Source organism: Rhipicephalus microplus, chromosome 7 (assembly GCF_043290135.1).
Source record: "Rhipicephalus microplus isolate Deutch F79 chromosome 7, USDA_Rmic, whole genome shotgun sequence".
Classification (NCBI taxonomy): domain Eukaryota; kingdom Metazoa; phylum Arthropoda; class Arachnida; order Ixodida; family Ixodidae; genus Rhipicephalus; species Rhipicephalus microplus.
The window spans coordinates 12,010,845-12,029,920 of NC_134706.1; the positions used below are offsets into that span (position 1 = coordinate 12,010,845).

General features: G+C 45.6%; 1 protein-coding gene and 1 non-coding gene across 2 annotated transcripts in view; both read left to right on the forward strand.

Moving 5' to 3' along the window:
* The first annotated feature begins 5,979 nt into the window (after window positions 1-5,979).
* Window positions 5,980-6,061, forward strand: TRNAS-CGA (transfer RNA serine (anticodon CGA)). Its single transcript has one exon. It is a non-coding gene; the product is annotated as a tRNA-Ser (tRNA).
* Window positions 6,062-9,552: 3,491 nt separating this feature from the next.
* LOC119180236 (forkhead box protein K1) overlaps window positions 9,553-19,076 on the forward strand; it is a 71,099-nt gene continuing 61,575 nt past the window's right edge. Inside the window, exon 1 of the mRNA XM_037431379.2 lies at window positions 9,553-9,981. Coding sequence (XP_037287276.2) covers window positions 9,623-9,981 — 359 coding nt within the window. The 5' untranslated portion in view covers window positions 9,553-9,622. The remainder of the gene's footprint in view (window positions 9,982-19,076) is intronic.

A 19,076-nucleotide genomic window follows, 5' to 3' on the forward strand; every position in this document is an offset into this window, starting at 1 on the left:
TGAATTCGATTGAACATAGAAAAAAAGGGAAAGCACATGCAGTAAGCACAAATATTTGGTCATTTGTGGCGTACAGAACTGAAGAATGATACTTGTAGTTGCGATATCAATAGTTATAGTTCTCTTATATGGCTTAATATAGAGAACAAGGGTATTGAAACATCTTTCAAAGAAAACATCTTTCAAACTAAACACTAAACACATACAGGCCAATATATATACATAATAAAAAAGTGCCGCCATATCCACGAAGTGAATGATGATGAGTGGGCGAAGCTCTGGAGGAAAACCTGGTAAACCATGAATCTTCCGTACATTTGGCCTACTCGATTTTATTACAATGCTCCCCCTAGCGTACGTCGCCGCACTAAATCGAACGATTGCCTTCCACCAATGACACGTGCCATATGTGGCATCATTTCTATTTTATAACATCTCGCATCTTTCATCATCAACTACAAGTACCGCCGTCTAGTTTATAACATCTTGCATCTTTTCATCATCAGCTACAAGTCCCGCCATCTAGTGAGCACTGAAAGAACTAAACGAGAGGTGGCTACATGCAGGAGACGGTGCCGCCATCTAGTGAACACTGCAAGAACTAAACGAGAGGAGGCGGCATACAGGAGACGGTACCGCCATCTAGTGGACACTGCAAGAACTAAACGAGAGGTGGCTACATACAGGGGACGCACAGCCCACGCCTTAAGGAGCTTCGCCCCTAAAAATTACAACCTAAAGTATCAGTCAACTCAAGCAGGCAATGGATCTTGACTTCAAAGGTGTAGTGCCGGTGGGAGATTTCTCCTGTGCGTTGTTGAACAATAAAAATTCGCAGCGTGCGCGTTAACTAGAAGCGAACCGCGGGTCTCTGTGGCCAAGCGGCGTCTTCTGTTTCTCATCGTCCATTGGCAGCGATTGGGATGTTTTAGTAGGAAACACCGGTTCATCACTGCGTGTTTTTCGAGGTTTCTGTCCGGCTCAACGCCGCCGCCAGTGTAAGCGTGAGCGCCCACTGCTTCGCATTTACAAATATGGTTCCCTTCAGCGGGTCATGGTGTAATTTGTTTCAGTCACCCCGCTGTACGTATTGCGATCATGAACTGCACGCGATGTAGCTTGCGTGCTTAACTTCACTAAAGTAAACACAAAAAGAAATACATATATACCATTTTTTTTTACGGATCACGCCAAACTTAAAAAATGTGTTTCACCTGACTCTTGTGTGATTTAGGCCGTCAATTTTGTTAGCATTGCTCATCCCCTTAATTTGGTGATCAAGTTCCTGTTACATACGAATTCATGACTTTACATCGTGTTTCCAATTTAAATACTAATAAAATGTTCTTGCTTTTACGGTACCTAAACTCGATACAATTCTCCTACCGTTCTCGTTTTCCTAGCGAGGTGTTATAGCACCCAATGACTACCTTTTAATGAATACCAGTTGGGTATTTATTTATTCATTTATTAATTTCAATACCTGCACGACCGATAGACATTATTGTAGAAGGGAGAAAACAAGTAAAGGAATGCAGTACAGGTATAGTATAATGCAACATAAAGAGCAACAGCGTCAAGATCAATAATACCGCAAAGATGAAAGACAGCATGTCGTATCTGCACTCCGAACTTAACACGATACTTCATAATTAGACTCAAGTCATGATTAGTATATTTTCACAATAATATAAAGGAGGAAAAACTTTATTGTCTCAGGTCTCTCATGTCGGGACGTCAAGGCGTTGCCTCTCCGCCTCTTCACGGGCGTGCTGCGCTGCCCAGAGTTGGTCAGCAAGCTGGGAGCTCCGCAGAGCGGCTTTCCACCTCGCCGAAAAAAACATCGGGAATAATACGCCTTGCTTTAGCCTCACATTTACAGAGCATGTGTGTTAGCGTTGCTGTGTCTGTCTGGTAGACCTTGCAGATGCTGGTGCTATAGATCTCGGGGTATATTCGGTGACGTATCAGGAGTTTAGGGTAAGTGCTCGTTTGCAACTGTCGCCAGGTAACTGCTTGGGCTCTGCATAAATTGCCATGAGGCGGAGGATAGCAACGGCGGGTCAAGTAGAACGTCTTGGTCAGTTCATTGTATCCCGTAAGTCGATCCCGGTCCGCATACTCTTCAACAAGGCCGTTGCCTAAATAAACTAAATACTTTCATTTTGATAGCTTACGGCTTTTATAACAATGAGAGGGATCAATGGAAAATATTAATTTGATATTGACAAAAATAGTTAAAAATATAAAAAAGAAGCAGGTAATTTCAGCAACTACAATTAGGAATCAACAAAGCGATTCGGAAAAAGAGTAATTTAAGAGTAATAATTTGTTCTACAGTCCGAACCTCTTTGAACATTTATTAAACTCCTGCAATGCATCAGCAACTTTCCCGCCACTGAATCCTGGGGACAAAGCCCCCGAATAAAGTGCATTTGGAGTGTTTAACTCCAGTCTTGTGAGACGGAAGGCGGCAGCTAATGTAATTTTGCGCAATGCGGCATACCTTTTACACGATATTAGTTAATGGTTTGTTGGCAAACGACGACGAGCGCTAAGTATTCAACACTCGTCATTGTCTTTTGTTTTCTTTCTTTATTGCCTGTGTACATACAACATTCACGAACAAATCTACATCAAACAAGGGACAAACATAAACAAAAGAAAAGAGGTAAAAAGTGTGAAAGTTAACGGGCTTTTTAAAATCCCTTCATCTCTAGAAGGCTTTCCACTTGATGAAGCCATTAGGGCACCTCTCGTGTGATTCCACGAATGAACAGACAGATTGAAAGAAGTATTGCCGAACCGGACGTGCATTGACATCAGCATGGCGCACCTCCATTGTCGTTTGCGCTCCGTACACTGTGCGTTTCGTGGCGTAAGTGGCCGAGGTTGAGCAGTTTCGGTGGCTTACTAAAAGTTGTGCTGCGCATGCGCGAGGAGCGGTGACGTCACGCGGCGCACCACTCGCACGCCGGAGAAAGCCCATGGAAACTCCTGGAGTGACGTTTCACAAGTGGACCGGCGCTTTGCTCGCGTGAGGTCGCTCGCGAAGCCGTCCGTCCGTCCATTCGTTCGTCCATTTGTATCTCCCGCTATCTATGTGTGCATCCCAGCGTAACCGAGCTAAGCCACTGCTAAGTATTTTGCGCTGTAGTGCGCCATAATAATGTACCAAGAAGTCCAACTCGACACATTAGCCTCAGCTGCTATATACTTATTATGGTTGTTCTACGAAAAGTCATTCGTATATAAAATACCTAAATGCTTGTGATTTGACCCAGTCGACAGATTTTCACCACCAAGAGAACGTTTATTATGAAAAAAAAATGTGGCGTTTGTTATTGAACTGTAGTCCTTACCCGTTCAGCGTCATATTCCATGTATTGCACTACAGTAACATCTCGTCAAGTTTACTCTTTAGTTGTACACTATCATTTAAGGAATCGATTGATTTCATGGTAAAGACAACAGCGGTAGGTGTACGGTATGAGAAGTAGGCCTAATATCTGTTCACCTATATCATTAATAAATATTAAGAAATGAAGCGGCCCGAGAACCGATCTTTGGAGGACACCTGACAAAACTGTTTTACGTGTTGAACTCGTCGCGGCCATTAATTGAACAACACACCGTTTTCGGTCACCAATGCAAGCCTCAACCAACTGAACAGAGCAGTAGGAATACTAAGTGTGGGCAGCTTCACGGGTAACAAGTTAGGCGCTACAGAGCCAAAAGCCTTCTGGAAATTTAATAAGATGCAGTCAACCTGTTTGCATTTATTAAGTATGTCATGAGAAAACTCCCCAAATGGGGTGTCAAAAAATTCCTCGCCTAAAGCTATACTGATCTGGGCTTAAAAATTGTTTACTTGAAGATTAGCCATCATGTTGGAACAAATAGTGTGCTGTAGTGCCTTACATGAAACACTAGTGAGGGAAATTTGTCTATAATTTCTAGTTCTCGTGTTATCGCCTTAAATATAGTAACGACATTTACGGTTGTTCAATCAGTTGGTAAAGTGCCGGAATCAAATGACATTTAAAAAATTACCACCAAAATATCAAGTTACACTGCGCAGTTCTTTATTGCATACTCTGAAATGTGATCGCGGCCTGGCGCTGACTTCACGTTCACAAGTTGTAGTAAATTCGTTGTTCCCTGTTCAGGAAAGGTTATCTCACTATCTTGTCATTTTAATACATCATCATCATCAGCCTGACTACGTCCACTGCAGGACAAAGGCCTCTCCCATGTTCCGCCATTTAACCCGGTCCTGTGCTTGCTGCTGCCAATTTATACCCGCAAACTTCTTAATCTCATCTGCCCACCTTACCTTATGTCTCCCCCTAACCCGCTTGCCTTCTCTGGGAATCCAGTTAGTTACCCTTAATGACGAGCGGTTATCCTGTCTACGCGCTACATGCCCGGCCCATGTCCATTTCCACTTCTTGATTTCAACTATGATATCCCCCGTTTGTTCCCTAATCCACTCTGCTCTCTTCTTGTCTCTTAAGGTTGCACCTACCATTTTTCTTTCCATTGCTCGCTGCGTCGTCCTCAATTTAAGCTGAACCCTCTTTGTAAGTCTCCAGGTTTCTGCTCCGTAGCTAAGTACCGGCAAGATACAGCTGTTATATACCTTCCTCTTGAGGGATAATGGCAATCTACCTGTCATAGTTTGAGAGTGCTTGCCAAACGTGCTCCACCCCATTCTTATTCTTCTAGCTACTTCAATCTCGTGGTTCGGTTCCGCGGTTATTACCTGCCCTAAGTAGACATAGTATTTTACAATTTAAAGTGCACTATTATCTATCTCGAAGCGCTGCTCTCTTTCTTCCGAGATTGTTGTACATTACTTTCGTTTTCTGCAGATTAATTTTAAGACCCACCTTTCTGCTCTCCTTGTCTAACTCCGCAATCATGAGTTGCAATTCGTCCCATGAGTTACTCAGCAATGCAATGTCATCCGCGAAGCGCAGGTTACTAAGGTACTCTCCATTAACTCTTATTCCTAACTGTTCCCATTCTAGGCTTCTGAAAACCTCCTGTAAGCACGCAGTAAACAGCATATATAGATAGCCTTCATTTTAATACACAATCAAACTCAAATTATAATGATATTTTCGACTTAATTTAACTTTTACTTGTGATTCTGAGTTGTGAATCACAACTACTTTTGGTGCTTATCGATAAATGCGCGCGTTATCTCAAGGATCTCGAGCGCACTCTATAGCCGCGGAACGTGCTCTTGCAAACGTAACTGCTATACAGCGACTTCCGGTGCCTGATTGCGGAGCTAAAGCGCTTAGTGCTCTCGGCGCGCTCCAACCCTGAGACGATGCGTGAAGGCTTGCGATTGCTACGGCTTCCAGAAGAACGAAGCGTTTTCGACTCTCTCCTCCGATGAAGTGCGTGGTCTCATTCGCCACTCGTTCCTACCGTGTAAGCGACGTAACATTCGCCATGTGACGGTTTCGTGCCGCCCGAAAGCAGTCGGCCGAATTCACCGCAAAGCTAAGCTCAAAAGGTGTCACAACGCAGCGCATTCGAGCCTACTCCTTTCGAGTTTGGAGCGCGCAAACTTAACGCGCCCGATGAGTTGTTGTTGGACTGACAGGTAAGCAATGAGCAGTTGTGTTAGACCTGCACAATCACCTGTCAGTGTCTTATGTTCGTCACTCACCTAATACAAGCATTTACTAGACCAATGCAAATTAATGTTAAAATGTACGCTTCGGAGACGAGCAGACGAAGAAAAATGTCATGTCGAATTTGTAACTCTTTTCAATTACTTACATGGATACTATAAATTGGTACAACTGTCTTGACTGTTTGGTACAACTGTCTTGACTGTTTATGAACTAAGTACGACGTGAATTAGGGCCTGGCATCTCGTAAAACTGTCTATTAAAGTAAAGAAACAACGATAAACAAGCCTATATCTTCATCAATGTGTTAAACGCACCTTGAAGCCGTGCAGTCGTGGCCGAGTGGTTAAGGCGATGGACTCGAAATCCATTGGGGTTTCCCCGCACAGGTTCGAATCCTGTCGGCTGCGTAACTTTTTTTTTTCTTTCTTTTAGTTTCGAATCTTGTACTGGTCGAAGTTGAATGTGCTGTTCGGTACACTGCTTCGGTTTAGAGCAAAGAATCGTTCAGCAATATTTCAAGAAACCCCGTGCGTTTTCGTCAGAGGGAGCCAACTTACACGCTTTGTTCTCGCTTCAGTGCCATATTCACCTCGAAACTGAAATTTATGCATAGAACACAACTATTCCAATGCGCGTCAAAGGCGATGTTTTTGTGATTACGTGAAATTCAGGTGGTTGTATCAAATAACTACAAATGAATAACAAAAAAGGACAGATAGTTTTGCGTTGTAATGTGTCGCCATCTGTCCCTACCGACAATAACTAAACAGATTGGTGTCGGCTTCTTTCAATAAACACTGAACGTGAGGAGGCACTGAACAATGCAATGCCAAATACTAACTCTGGTAAAATTACCGCTGTATTTTTGGGTAAATAATTTCAGATTTATCAGAATGTTGGGGGGGGTGGAGGGGGGAGCGCTTTCGAGATAATCAGTGCCGCTTTCACGCTTTGTCGGCTATCTTGGAGGCTCCACTTTTTGTCGTCATAATTTCCTACAGCTTTGTACAAAGACGCTACGTTCTGGATAATTTAGTATTGGCGCATATAATGCTTATCACTCTCGGTTCGAATCAGCAGCACGCATAATATTACGCCAGTAACATTACGTAACAATGAATTTCGGCACAATTATTACTTAACTGAGTTAAAGTAAGGTAATGTTTCTTATTCATGAAGTATGCTACATATTGTTTTGTTTAGGTTTGCTTATAAGTTTTAAAACTAACTACGACGCTTACTTAATATTTAGTAGGCAGCATTTTGTTTAAGCGTTTATACAGTGGCGCCGCAGTTTCGTAAATAATCTATTGAATTTCATTGTCGTTTTTTTCGTTTTTTTACTACATATTAGATGATTTTGGTAAAACAGTTTTGTGTTAGTAGAGCATAAGCTAACTATACTTCTTTAATTTTTGTTTATACACGTCAAACAACCCATCTCTTGTTTTGCAGTTGACTGTTTCGGAGGCTACAATTTTTTTTCTAGGTAGTTTTTTACACGTACGTGTGATGCCGCTGCTGTCCAACACACGCTGCATTTGCGCGCGTTTCGAACTGCGCGTTCTTTACCAATGAATGGTTCTATTATTTTCAAGCTTTGGAACGCGTATTAGCTAACTCAGCTTTTCCTCTGATGTGCATCATCGGTGATAGCGAAATGACTGAGGTAGCTCCTTCATGTTTTTCGCGTCGTTTCGATGGTACATTACAATACGACATTGGCGAGGTTGAGTAAACACAATGCACTTGAATGAATGAATGAACGAATGAATGAAAGAATGATAAATGAATCAATGAATGAGAAGTTAGAATTCTTTTCTACTAAAGTTCAGAAAAAAATGTGAAGGCAAGTTCAAGAAGTACAAACTCGAAAAAAACGAATGGTTTGCAGTTGCACGTCGACGAAGTGTTGTAACATACATACATACATACATACATACATACATACATACATACATACATACATACATACATACATACATACATACATACATACATACATATGCTCCACCGCGGTGGTCTAGTGGCTGAGGTACTCGGCTGCTGACCCGCAGGTCGCGGGATCGAATCCCGGCTGCGGCGGCTGCATTTCCGATGGAGGCGGAAATGTTGTAGGCCCGTGTGCTCAGATTTGGGTGCACGTTAAAGAACCCCAGGTGGTCGAAATTTCCGGAGCCCTCCACTACGGCGTCTCTCATAATAATATGGTGGTTTTTGGACGTTAAACCCCACATATCAATCAATCAATCATCAATCACATACATACATACATATTTCCGCAGCTATTTTTCCCCGACTATTAAATTACGGCACGCGTTTCTGAAAATAATCTGCTATTAACGAATATCTAACTCATGTACGGGTTCGACGTGTTTTTTTTTTTTTTTTTTAGTGATTAATATATGCTCTACAGATAATATCCTCTCGCCACGTTAACTCAAACATGCCCCATAAAGCGCGCGACCACGAAGGCGCCAAGGAAGCAAAATTTTTATGCTTTCGAGAAGTGTTACGTACCTTGCACGCACGATACCTTCGTAAAACTGCGTCATCTCTAATGACAGTCTGAAATCGACCCCCCCCCCCCCCCCCGGCCAGCGAACACTGCAACGACTCCACCCTGATTCTCCCTTTCTTAGTGTTTTTTTCACGCTCAAGTCTTCGCGCACCTTTATCTTATCGACCATACCGCACCGAATTAAAATAAAAGCAAGGCTCATAAGCCTTGCTTTTAGTCATCGTCACACTAACTGCAGTTAGAACGACGGCGATTATCGTACCGCCCTACAGCCATCCATAGTAATAAAGCGAAAAAAAAGGGGAAAAAAAAGCAGAACCAAAGACCGGTACGTGCTGCCACCGAACCGCAAACGAAAGAACTAGAAGCGCCCCTACATTTCCGCGTTCAGCGCGAGCGTCAGTTCCGCTTTAGGCAGGCCGTCTTCCTCCTAGCAACAGGATGATAAACAACGTGCCTCCCCCACACCCTCCTAAAAACAAATAATTCCTCGAGATGACGTCGGACGTACTTGAAAAAGCGCCGACGGTTTGTGTCCGTGAAGGTCTTTTCAGTTTATAGAACAGCCGCCGTTTTAAAAGGACACGCGCTCCCCCCCATTTGCGACTGCGCGCGCATGTAGTGCCTTCCCTGTTCGATAGTTGATACATGTACTGCTCCGTTAGATACAGTGTATATACAGAGAACCCAGACGGCCTTGCGCAAGGCATCGAAAAAGCGCCGCCAGTCTAGGGGTGTCGCAACAGCGAGCGCTGGCCGTCGGTTTTATTTGTCTTGTTCCATCGGGCCAGCCCGTGGCGGTTTTTCAATATTAAGGCCGGCATGGCAGCAGTCAGATCCAAGGGAGCGGACATTTGAAGGAGATCGGCTGCGACAACTGCGTGGTGGGGGAAGTGAACGCGTAATAAACGCTAGCGGGGCGAGCGTAAAAAGAGACGGGGAAAGAAGAGGAAGAGCAGCGAACGGGGAATGTAAACATGACACAGAGACCCGCATTCTGCGCGGCGGCCGAGACGCACCTTCTCTACTCCCCCTTCAACTGTATCGATCTGGGGATACGCGCTTCGCATGTCGCAAGCGCCGCCGCCAGCTAGCGTCGACAACGCTGCACCGATCCAACACTACTACAGCCGGCTGAAAACCGGTGTCGTTATACGTCGGCGGGCTACTCGATTTACCAGCCCCCGTCGTCGGTGCTGCCTTCTATCATTTTTTTTTTCTTCTTTCACGAGGAAGCGCCCAGAGCCATCGTGAAGTACACACACACACGCAATATTTGTCGATGCAAAACGCGTCGGCTGCAGCAGCGGGCGAGACGCAAGCTGCGAGAGGGAGGGATAAGGCCAGTCACGTGACTGGGCTCCGCGCGCGATGCATGCCGGGACGTCTGCTGGGGGCTCCATCAGGCGGTCGCCATTTTGGAAGCGCTGTGTGCTACGGGCCCGTAATGTCGACGCATCAGCGGGCTTCGGACAACGACGCATGGGCCCTGCTGGCCCTCAAGTCGGCCCCGTCAAGCCCGTCGCGACTCCAGTGGAACCCGGAACGCACGGGCGCGGCCATCGCCAAGCTAGAAGGTCGCGAGTTCGAGTACCTGATCCGCCAGAAGCGCATCTCCATCGGCCGCAACAGCAGCCGCGGCGAGGTGGATGTAAATATGGGCCACTCCAGCTTCATCTCGCGCCAGCACCTCGAGATTTTCTACGAGTGCGCGCACTTCTTCATGGTGTGCAACGGCAAGAACGGAGTCTTCGTGGACGGAGTCTTCCAGCGAAAGGGTGCCGCGCCGATGCCGCTGCCCAAGACGTGAGTGGCGATGTTTCGTACGCGAGACGCGTTTAAAACGTTGGACCGTGTGTGTAGCGCCGACGAGAAACCATGTGTGCCATTAGGCCTGACCAACACATGGTCGGGGGCTGCGCTTGTTGCTATGCGTGTTCGCGTCGCGATGGTGCCCGCTCGACGCGGTGCTCTTCACATTTTTTTTTTTTTTCACCTTCCGCGTTTGTAAACCCCTCTTCACGAATCTGGAATCATAGCTGGGCTAGCAGTTCGAATCACCAACGCGCTCGCGGGCGCTTCTCGATTGCCGCGTTTGGTTTGTTGTTGTTGTCGATTGGCGGCCAATTTGTTTACATTGCGTCCCGGCAGGGTTAGCAGGTGTGGTTAGCAAGCAGGTAGGCGAGGAGGGGCTCCTTGTTTACCCTACCCGCGCACCTCCACGGGGTCTGACATTGAAAAACGAGTTTCGCCTATGCGCGTGTCGTCGCGTGCTTGCCTTTTAAACGCAGTTTGTTGCTTACTCTCTCCACCTCCTCCTCGCCCCATTCACTGCACCGATCCCGTATTTGTTATGAGGAAACTAGTATCGGAACACCGTCGCGATCGAACTGCGTACCGCCTGGGGCCGACCTTTTTTTTTTTTTTTTTCGAAAACGCGTCGGGTTGCACGGAACGCGTTCGGAGTCCATACCTTTTCATTCATTCGGCGGTGGCCTGGGCCACCAGGCCTGGTGCGCTTTGCACGGAAGGAGCCGGGTCGTTTTCGCCTAAGCAGTCATCCCCCCCCCCTTCTCCCCCACTTGTGCCGTGCAGTCGCAACTGCCGCGCTTGTTCCTGTTTAGCTGTTCATCAAACGTGTTCACCTTCCCTCCCCCCCCCCCCCTCACTCCTCGCTCCCAACAGTTTTTATCATCTCCGTGATGTTTCTTCGTCTAACATCCTCCTTTTGCGGCATCGGTGCGTCTTTTTTTTTTCCTTCCTTTTTTGTTGCAATAGCGTTCGCCGCGACTGCCAGCTTCGCGACGTAGTAGCGTTGGTTCGAGTTTTGCGTATCCATCCCCAGGCTCTTCTTTTCTTTTTTGTGCGTGAGAGAGGGAGAAAGATAGACTACGCGCCGTCAGCCTAGCGTTTTCAGGCGGGTGGGGGAGGGGTAGTAGCTTCGTTCGCTTCTTCTTTCCTTGTTCTGCGTTGTTTTTCTATGTTTTTTGTTCTCTTCTCTTTCGTTCCTACGCGCCCTCTCTTCAGCGCGCTGTTTACTTTTGCGGGCTCGCCCCTGTCTGCTGCTATGCGTGCCGTGGCAGGATTTGCCGGCTCGCTTTTACGGCACGTGTTTTTGCTCCTCACCCCCCCCCCCCCTCTTTCGCTCTTGTGTGTTCGGCATCGCCGCATGCCGCTACATTTTCTCTGGCTGTTATAGTTGCGCCGCGCCGACTGCATGGTTATGTCGATGCCTGCGTAGCTCGTTATTATCTATTTCGCTTTATGGTTGTTATCTTCGTTGTTTATTCGCGTATCTCTCTGGCCAGTTAACACCGAACGGGCCAATGGCGTTATACGATACCGCTTTTTTTTTTTAAATACGTGAACCTATTTCTACTGGTCGTACACTCAATTACGTGTGATAGAGTACAGTTTTTTTTTATTATTGTAAGCATCACCATTAAAACGAAATTCTCAAAAACGACGCCTCATTGCTCACGCTTTGAAGCCAGCTTTAATTTCTTAGTTTCGAAGAAACGGGTTGTTGTTGTTTTGGAGCGGACAGTTAAACGTGTATTTAGACGTATAAATAGTTAGATTTTGCGGGCCAAAATGATGTAATATAGAGCGCTTTTCTTTATCTCTGAACCACCTTGGTAGGTTAGCTGCTTAGATTCTGCGCCGCTTTGAAATGGAGGGTGCGGGTTGCATCCGTTTGTCACGGCTGTCGCATTTAAACGCCATGCTTTGGTCGCCGGTGGTTTTTTTATTAACCGAGTGTTTTATTAACGTTGACAAAAAGTACCAATCGGCGAGTTGCTTGCAAACGGGGCGTTAGCGCGAATTTTTTCCCCGACCCTCGCTTCTGTGTTTCCATTGTTTACTATTATTGTTATTATTGTAGATGCTCTCTCCTTGACTGGGAGGGTTTTGTTCTTCTTCCGGGGAGATTAAGCCGTGTTGGCACCTCCGATTTGTTTGTTTGTGTTTGCGGCGCGGCGCTGAATCATCGTGCTTTTCCGGTTTGCGCCCGTCAGGAGTTGGGAATACTGTAGTCGGGAGGTCTTTCGGACGGCCCCTTGCCACAGACGTATTCGCCACGATAAAGGTGTCGCTTCCTTCCTCCTCCTCCTCTACCCTCCTCCCACCCGTCTTATAAAAGGCTTCCTGCTTACGTGTTGTCCTCCCCAGTCCTGAAAGTGCTCGCCCCCTCCCCACGGTTTTTTTATTTAATATATATGAATACTTTTTCGATGCGGGGTTTACAGGCAGACTACTAACGCCTGCGTCCACAGTCTCTAAGTACATTTGTCTCTAGCCCTCGCTCACTTTTTTTTTTTTGCCATGTTTCGTTATCGCGACTTTTATAGATAACTCAGCACACACACGCTAACAGGGGTCCCACACTATACACGAAAGCCTGTGTATCTACCTAATCTCGAAAGCCGCACCTCTGTTTTCCTAGGGGCGTCCTGGCCCGAGAGCGTTCCGTGAAAAGGAAAACAAGTTCGGATGATGGTCGGTTGGGCGGTGGAGTTTCGCGCTAACGCCGCCAGAGAGCAGCAGCTTAACGCTACAACTGGATAGACGCGTTATGTAGTACGTGTAGAAAAGAGGAGGTAACAGCTTAGCAGTTGATGCTGTTTTGTCAGGGCCTCTTCCCGTGATGCAAGATAAGGGTTGCGGAATTTTTCCTAGCATTGAGCTTTAGGGATAGTGAAGGTGCAAAATAGATCATAATCAGGTGGAAATAACCTGGAGGAGGTTATCTGGTTGGTGGCTACAATCCAGGCACGAGTGCAAAATTCTTCACCACATAGTACTTAACTTCAGTATGTATTACGGCTAATTTGTGGGAGCTGCCACCCTATCTAAAGGGTGCAGCCTTATCGTTCCATTCATGTATTCATTCAATTATTGGGTAAGTAAGCATGGGCTGCCCGAGTTTCTGTTTCCAAGACAGTGATGGGAACATAAATAAATTAAACTGTAGAGACAAACAGGATAAGGCTGGAAGATTGGTGGCAAAGAACTATCGAAACATGCGGTGTGAAGATAGTCTAATAGTCTATTGAAACTTGTTGCTGGGTTAGTTGGTGCATAGTTGAAATGCAGAAAAGTGACGAAACACGCTGCAAAGGTGTCAATGCTGATAAAAGTGCAAGCGCACACGGCCAACTTGCTTATTTTCTAAACTTTCTGTAAACAGTACGCACATCTGCATAGGCCCGAAATTCAAAGTGATCTCGCAAGAAAACAAATTCACGCTTGTCCAGGAGAGATTTTACCGTAACAGTGGAAATTGGGACGATGGGAACAGTCAAAATTGGCAACTTTTGTCATATCCATTGGCAACCTAGGAAAACACAAATTTCAGCTCTGCCCCACAGCCATGCCTCCCACAGAGATCTTGCCCAAATGCTCTATCCAATAGTGCTTACTCATTTTTGTGACGTCAAGCACTTGTCAAGTGTTGCAGATAGGTGCACATTATTCCATACGCATACTCATTTCTGTTACTCAGTTCAGGCTGGAAGCTTTGACGTTCTGGTAAATTTTGTCCAAACCAAACATGATATTTTAGGTAGTGTCGACAAAAGTTTGGCTCTTGATATGCTCATTATATACATTAACTGACAAAAAAGTTCTTGCGGTTCAAGCCGAGACTAAGTAGCACAACTGTCTTTCACAAATGGATGTCACGAGTGCACAACAGTTCTGTGGGCAGAAGTGCTTTTTTTTTTCTTAGGTTGTGTCAGAGTATAGTTATTGACATCACATCACTAGATGCTGAATGAGCAAAAGCTTGAAGAGGGAACACGCATGGTTATTTCAGGCCTCTAGGGCTTTTAGTAGGAAACGAGCCTTAAAGAAAACAAAACATTTATCCAGCTGTGCATAAGGGACACTGATCAAACAGTGATGCTGTTTGGGTTACAAACAACTATTTGCTTCGCCTGTTAGTTAAGCTGGTTGCATGAAGTTGGAGGAGTGGCAGGAGTAGTAGCGGGCGTAGTGGTGAGTGGCGAAAGTCGTGAGGAGTAGCATCTGCCCGTTTGCGATCTACGACGGCCCCCGGACATCTTAAACCTCCACCAAGAGCAGCTTCCCTGTTTAAAAAGAACAAAAAAAAACAACAGGAAAGTCATGTATGGTGAACAGAAACATTTGACTGTCCACTACCCCATGTTCTCACTGAACGGACTGAACAGAAACATCTACTGCTGCAATGTACATACAAGGGGGGGGGGGGGGTGTCAAAAGCTCCCCAGTCACGCTGCCATAGGAATACATGGGATAGTGGCCTGGGAACATTTGCCCCCCTCCACCTTTTGTACATAGTGGGTCACATTTCCCAGTGGTAAAGTTCTGCTCAAGAGTCCGTTGTCTGCGTCAAAAGAGAGGCCAGGAACTTCAAGCTTGCAACCTGTAGATGTTTTGGCCTGAGAGGGGACGCACACTTGATGCTCACTCCTTCGTCTGCGCAAACATTTGCCTGACGGCTGTGTCGGCATCAGATAACACTTCCGCACTTTTTTGCGGAATTGGCTAGGTTCGTGTTGACGGGACCAACTGTCTTGTCGTTTCCGGTCCACGAAAGGTTGTTATTGGCACTCTGCAAGAACTGTTGAAGTCAGCCCTCCCTGAAACTCAGTAGGTACGAAAGGTTTCAGAATTTAATAAAATCCCTTATCGGAAAAGAGAAGCCTGAAATGCCGCTTTTGATAAAGAACACATGTGAAGTCATCTTTTATCAGTTATTTATTTCAGGGGTGATGTTAGCGAGTTCCTAAATCACGTTTCCAGGTAATCATCAAATGATCTCAGTATAACGAAGCAATAGCACTGAAAATTTCTCTAATTGGTGAGGAACAAAGCAATGTTGAAAGGATATGTAGCAGGCTTTAGAGTGTTCACACAAAATTTAATGTCTTTGGCTTGTTACTGATCACAACACGGTTGTCAATATCTCTAAAAACAGTGTCGTAGAGCTTGGGAATGCATTAAATATATATTTAAGGCAGCTGCCTTGAAATACTTCCAGTTCAGTATCGAGAGGGTGACCTCGCGGTGATGGATCACAAGGCTGACGTTTTGCGAAGAGTACTCGGAAATACTAGTACCATCTCAGTCACTCGCTGTCAGTCACGTCTTTTACGTAAGCAACGATGAGTTCATTGTTGTCCAGTGACTCCAACACCGACAGGACGCGTACTCCACAAACTCTATTTTGTTTACGGGTCCTGATAATATTCATTGCAGTGGGGCTGGCTTGCAGAAGCTAAATGACAAAAACTTTAAAATCAAAGCAAAATATTTATATGGGTTGTCTGGCTTTGTTGTGCGAAGAAAGTTTACCTTTCGTGGTTCTTCCAAATCGGGTCAGTACTTGTTCAACTGCTTTCTAGCATCATCTGACCCAATAAGCATACTGGAAGCTACACAAGGAGTGATGGCATGGAGAAGTGAAGCTACATCAGCGCGAATCGTGACCTTGAGTGTGCATAATGAAATGCAGTCACTTTTTCCTGTTGTGGTTCCCTTGGGCACTAGTAAGGTAGGCTCTGGAGCACCGCGCAAACACATGGTGGTACCTCGTGGCGAGAAGTACATGTAGTTGAAAGGCAATTCTTTTTATGTCCTCCATGAAAGACGCTGCCTGTACTTAGACCCCGAACAGTAGGTGCCAGCAGCTCCAAAGACAGTAAGCTGTATGTAAAAAAGGGTGCCTGAAAAAAGTGGCAGCTTTGCGTGACTTGGCTTCTATACTCCCCTAGCCGCGCGCGTTGGCAAGGTTTGGTCGAGCTGCTCATGGCAGCGCCTACACTCGGACAGGAGGCGCTTTCTCACCAAGTCCTAGGCTTAGTTCATGACCCCTTTTAAAGTATTGCTGCGTCGCTATAGCAACCACCGCTTGGTGTTACGTATACCGACAAGGAAAAACATTTTCTTTTTTGCACACCAGGATAGTTCGCCCATTACAGAGCATTGGCGGATCCAGCTTCTGTTTGTGGTGTTTAGGCAGAATATACTCTCTTAACTCATCAGTCACTGGTAATAATGAACTCAAACCATTTACTTAGTGGGCTTGTTTTAAGGCAATCACTTCGTTGTTTTCAATGTATTCCTGTTGGCCAGTTGGGGAAAAGCGGGTGAGTAGCTGCTGCGATTGGCTGACACGAGAGATGCCACATCACACCAGGCGACATTTTTTATGAAAGTGGTCTTCACGGGGTGTGGCTCCTGGTATCGTATGTATAGCAGTCACGAAATTAAGCAAGACATTATAGTATTAGACATAGTGGCTGGTAGGAGCAATCATTTGAGATGACCACTAGATATCACGGCAAATCTGGCCACCATCTACTAAGATGTAACTGTGTCTCTCATCTGCGTGTTTAAACTGGTGTTTGGTAAATAAGCGCATGGTAAAAGTGAATGCATTATGCTGGTTTGAATCGACACATTTCATTCCATGCAGATTTTATTCTTTTTCAATGAAGCATTGACAAATTGTCAGGTAAGGTTTTAGGTCAAGGTTTTTGTGTCGTTAAACACAAACGCTGCGTGAAGTATTCTGCTTTAGGGGGGCAAGAGGAGTTGCATCACTACATGTGCCGATTCTCCGAAAGAACTTGTTGCATTGGGGAAGTGTTCTGGCACCCCTTGTAATGTTCCGATTGTTGTGAAATTCTGCGGCACAGCTGTTATCTGCAGATGCGACGCACACGCGCCATTTGTTAATACATGGCAGCGGTGGACAGGTGCTGTGCACAGTGATACAAAGCCCATTGTCACGACAATTTTGTCGGTTTCTGCTCACTTTTTGAATTTTTTTCCCGGTGTTACCTTAAACATGAAAGTGCTCTATGCAGCACTGCACTTTGGAAACAGTGTCAGTGAACGAGCACGCCAGCTTTTACGTATTTCTGGAGCATGTTTCATCCCATTTGTGGTCTGTTGATTCACTTCCTGTTCGGGCCTAGCTAAGGAACTCCGCTTTGACAAGATCTGTCGGGGGCCATTGTAGACGTTGTGGGCGTCTTAACCCTTTTACGGAAACCTGCTTCTGTTCGATTGTGCGTTTAGCCACCGATTATAGTGGCATCACAGATTTCACTACCTGGATTTATTACAGGATGTACTACCATGCGTGGCAGATTTCAATACCTTTGTTTAACTTGGGGCCTACCAAACTGGTGTTTAGGATGTCGTAGCTGAAATCAAGAAGAAGAAACGGACATGAGTTAGGCACGTAGCACATGGGCAGGACAAGCACTGGTCATTAAGGGCAAATGACTAGATTCCCAGAGAAGGCAAGCTCACGAAGGGGAGACAGAAAGTTAGGTGGGCCGATGAGAAGTTCGCAGGCATAACGTGGCAGCAGAAAGCACAAACCCAGGTTGATTGGCGAATTATGGTCGAGGCCTCTGCCTTGCAGTGGATGTAGTCCGGCTGATGACAATGAATAAACACAAAGTGAAATGCTTCAGCGCTATGATATTTCCTTTGATACTTGCTTTTATTTGCATGTGGTTGGCAAAGTTCGACCCAGGCATGTCACGTCTCGCTCGCCGAGGACGGATTCAGGGTAGCAATAAAAGAAGAGACCAGATAGAAAATGAAAGGTAAAACGGGGACAGGTGTGGCCATCTAGTGCCACAAGTTGCTCCTACATCCAGTTTTCAAGGTTGTGGTCGCGATCAGTTGGCCATGGGCGATGCACTTTGTTGATGACACCGTTGCGCGTAAGCACGGTAGAGGAACACTCATTGGGGTTGCTTAGCATGTGCAGCGTTGCTTTACGAAGCGCAAGGATATGGGTTGGTCCCACAATGGCAGTCAAGTTTCTGTCAGGGCAAAGTGCAAAAAAAGAAAAAAAAAAGATGCATGTACCTAAAAAGAGGTGATATATTAAAATCCCCAGCTAATTAAAACTATTTCAAAAAGCTTGTTTCTTGGGCTTATTGGTGCACGTCTAAAAAGTATGTTTCTTCCATAGCGGGCCCTCATCTATGCTCATCTCTTCCCGATTCGGAGCTTTGCTTACTGCTTGCACTTTAGTCAAAATTAATATGTAGCCCCCTTTATGGCATAGCTTGTGATTTCATCATGATTGTGGCACCTAAAATCGGAAGACTTTTCTGTGTGCTTCTAGTTTATATTTCTTTCCGTTTATTTGTCTTGTGTTGAGGAAAATGTTATGGAGTAAGGAAATTCTTCACCGCATGGTTTGTTCGTAGTACAGGCATGTTTGGGCACTACGTGTCTTGTAATTACTATTGTTTTCATGCGTAGTACAGAGACCCTTTATTTCACACCTAGTGTTACTTCGAATAAGCAACTTTTCCCTCCTAGCATTTGTCATCCTGCCATTGTTCTCACATAGCTGCTCGCAGCTACAACACACACTGGCTGTTATGTTGATATCTAACAGCGGGGACAAACAGACTGTGTTCAAACTTCTTGATTGAGAAATGCCTCCCGGAATATACTCCTCGGGACATCCTTGCTTTGCTCTTTCGCAACTTTTGCACGTCGCATTTTTGGCCGTGAAATGGTTGGCACTTCCACCGAGTTGTGTGCTACGGTGCGGAAAGAATGAAGATGAGAAAACGATCGTCTTGCGTGTTTGTTCTTGGCCAGTTCGAGGAGAAATCGCTTGCAAATGGCGGATGCAATAAGGGCGGGCGGAGGCTATGTATTGTTTGGCCCGGTGAAGAGTTAGCGTATCGGCTTTCTTATCATTGGTCGTTGTTTCTTTGATGGGATAGTTTTACGGGATGTATTATCATATTCTTTTTTTAAATCAATACCAATCGCCTAGTAACTGCCTTTAAGAAAAGGCCACCACTCTTCAGAGGGCTTGCTGCAGGGTAACTTCGTGTTCAGGAATATTCATCTCTTGAGGCCTTCAT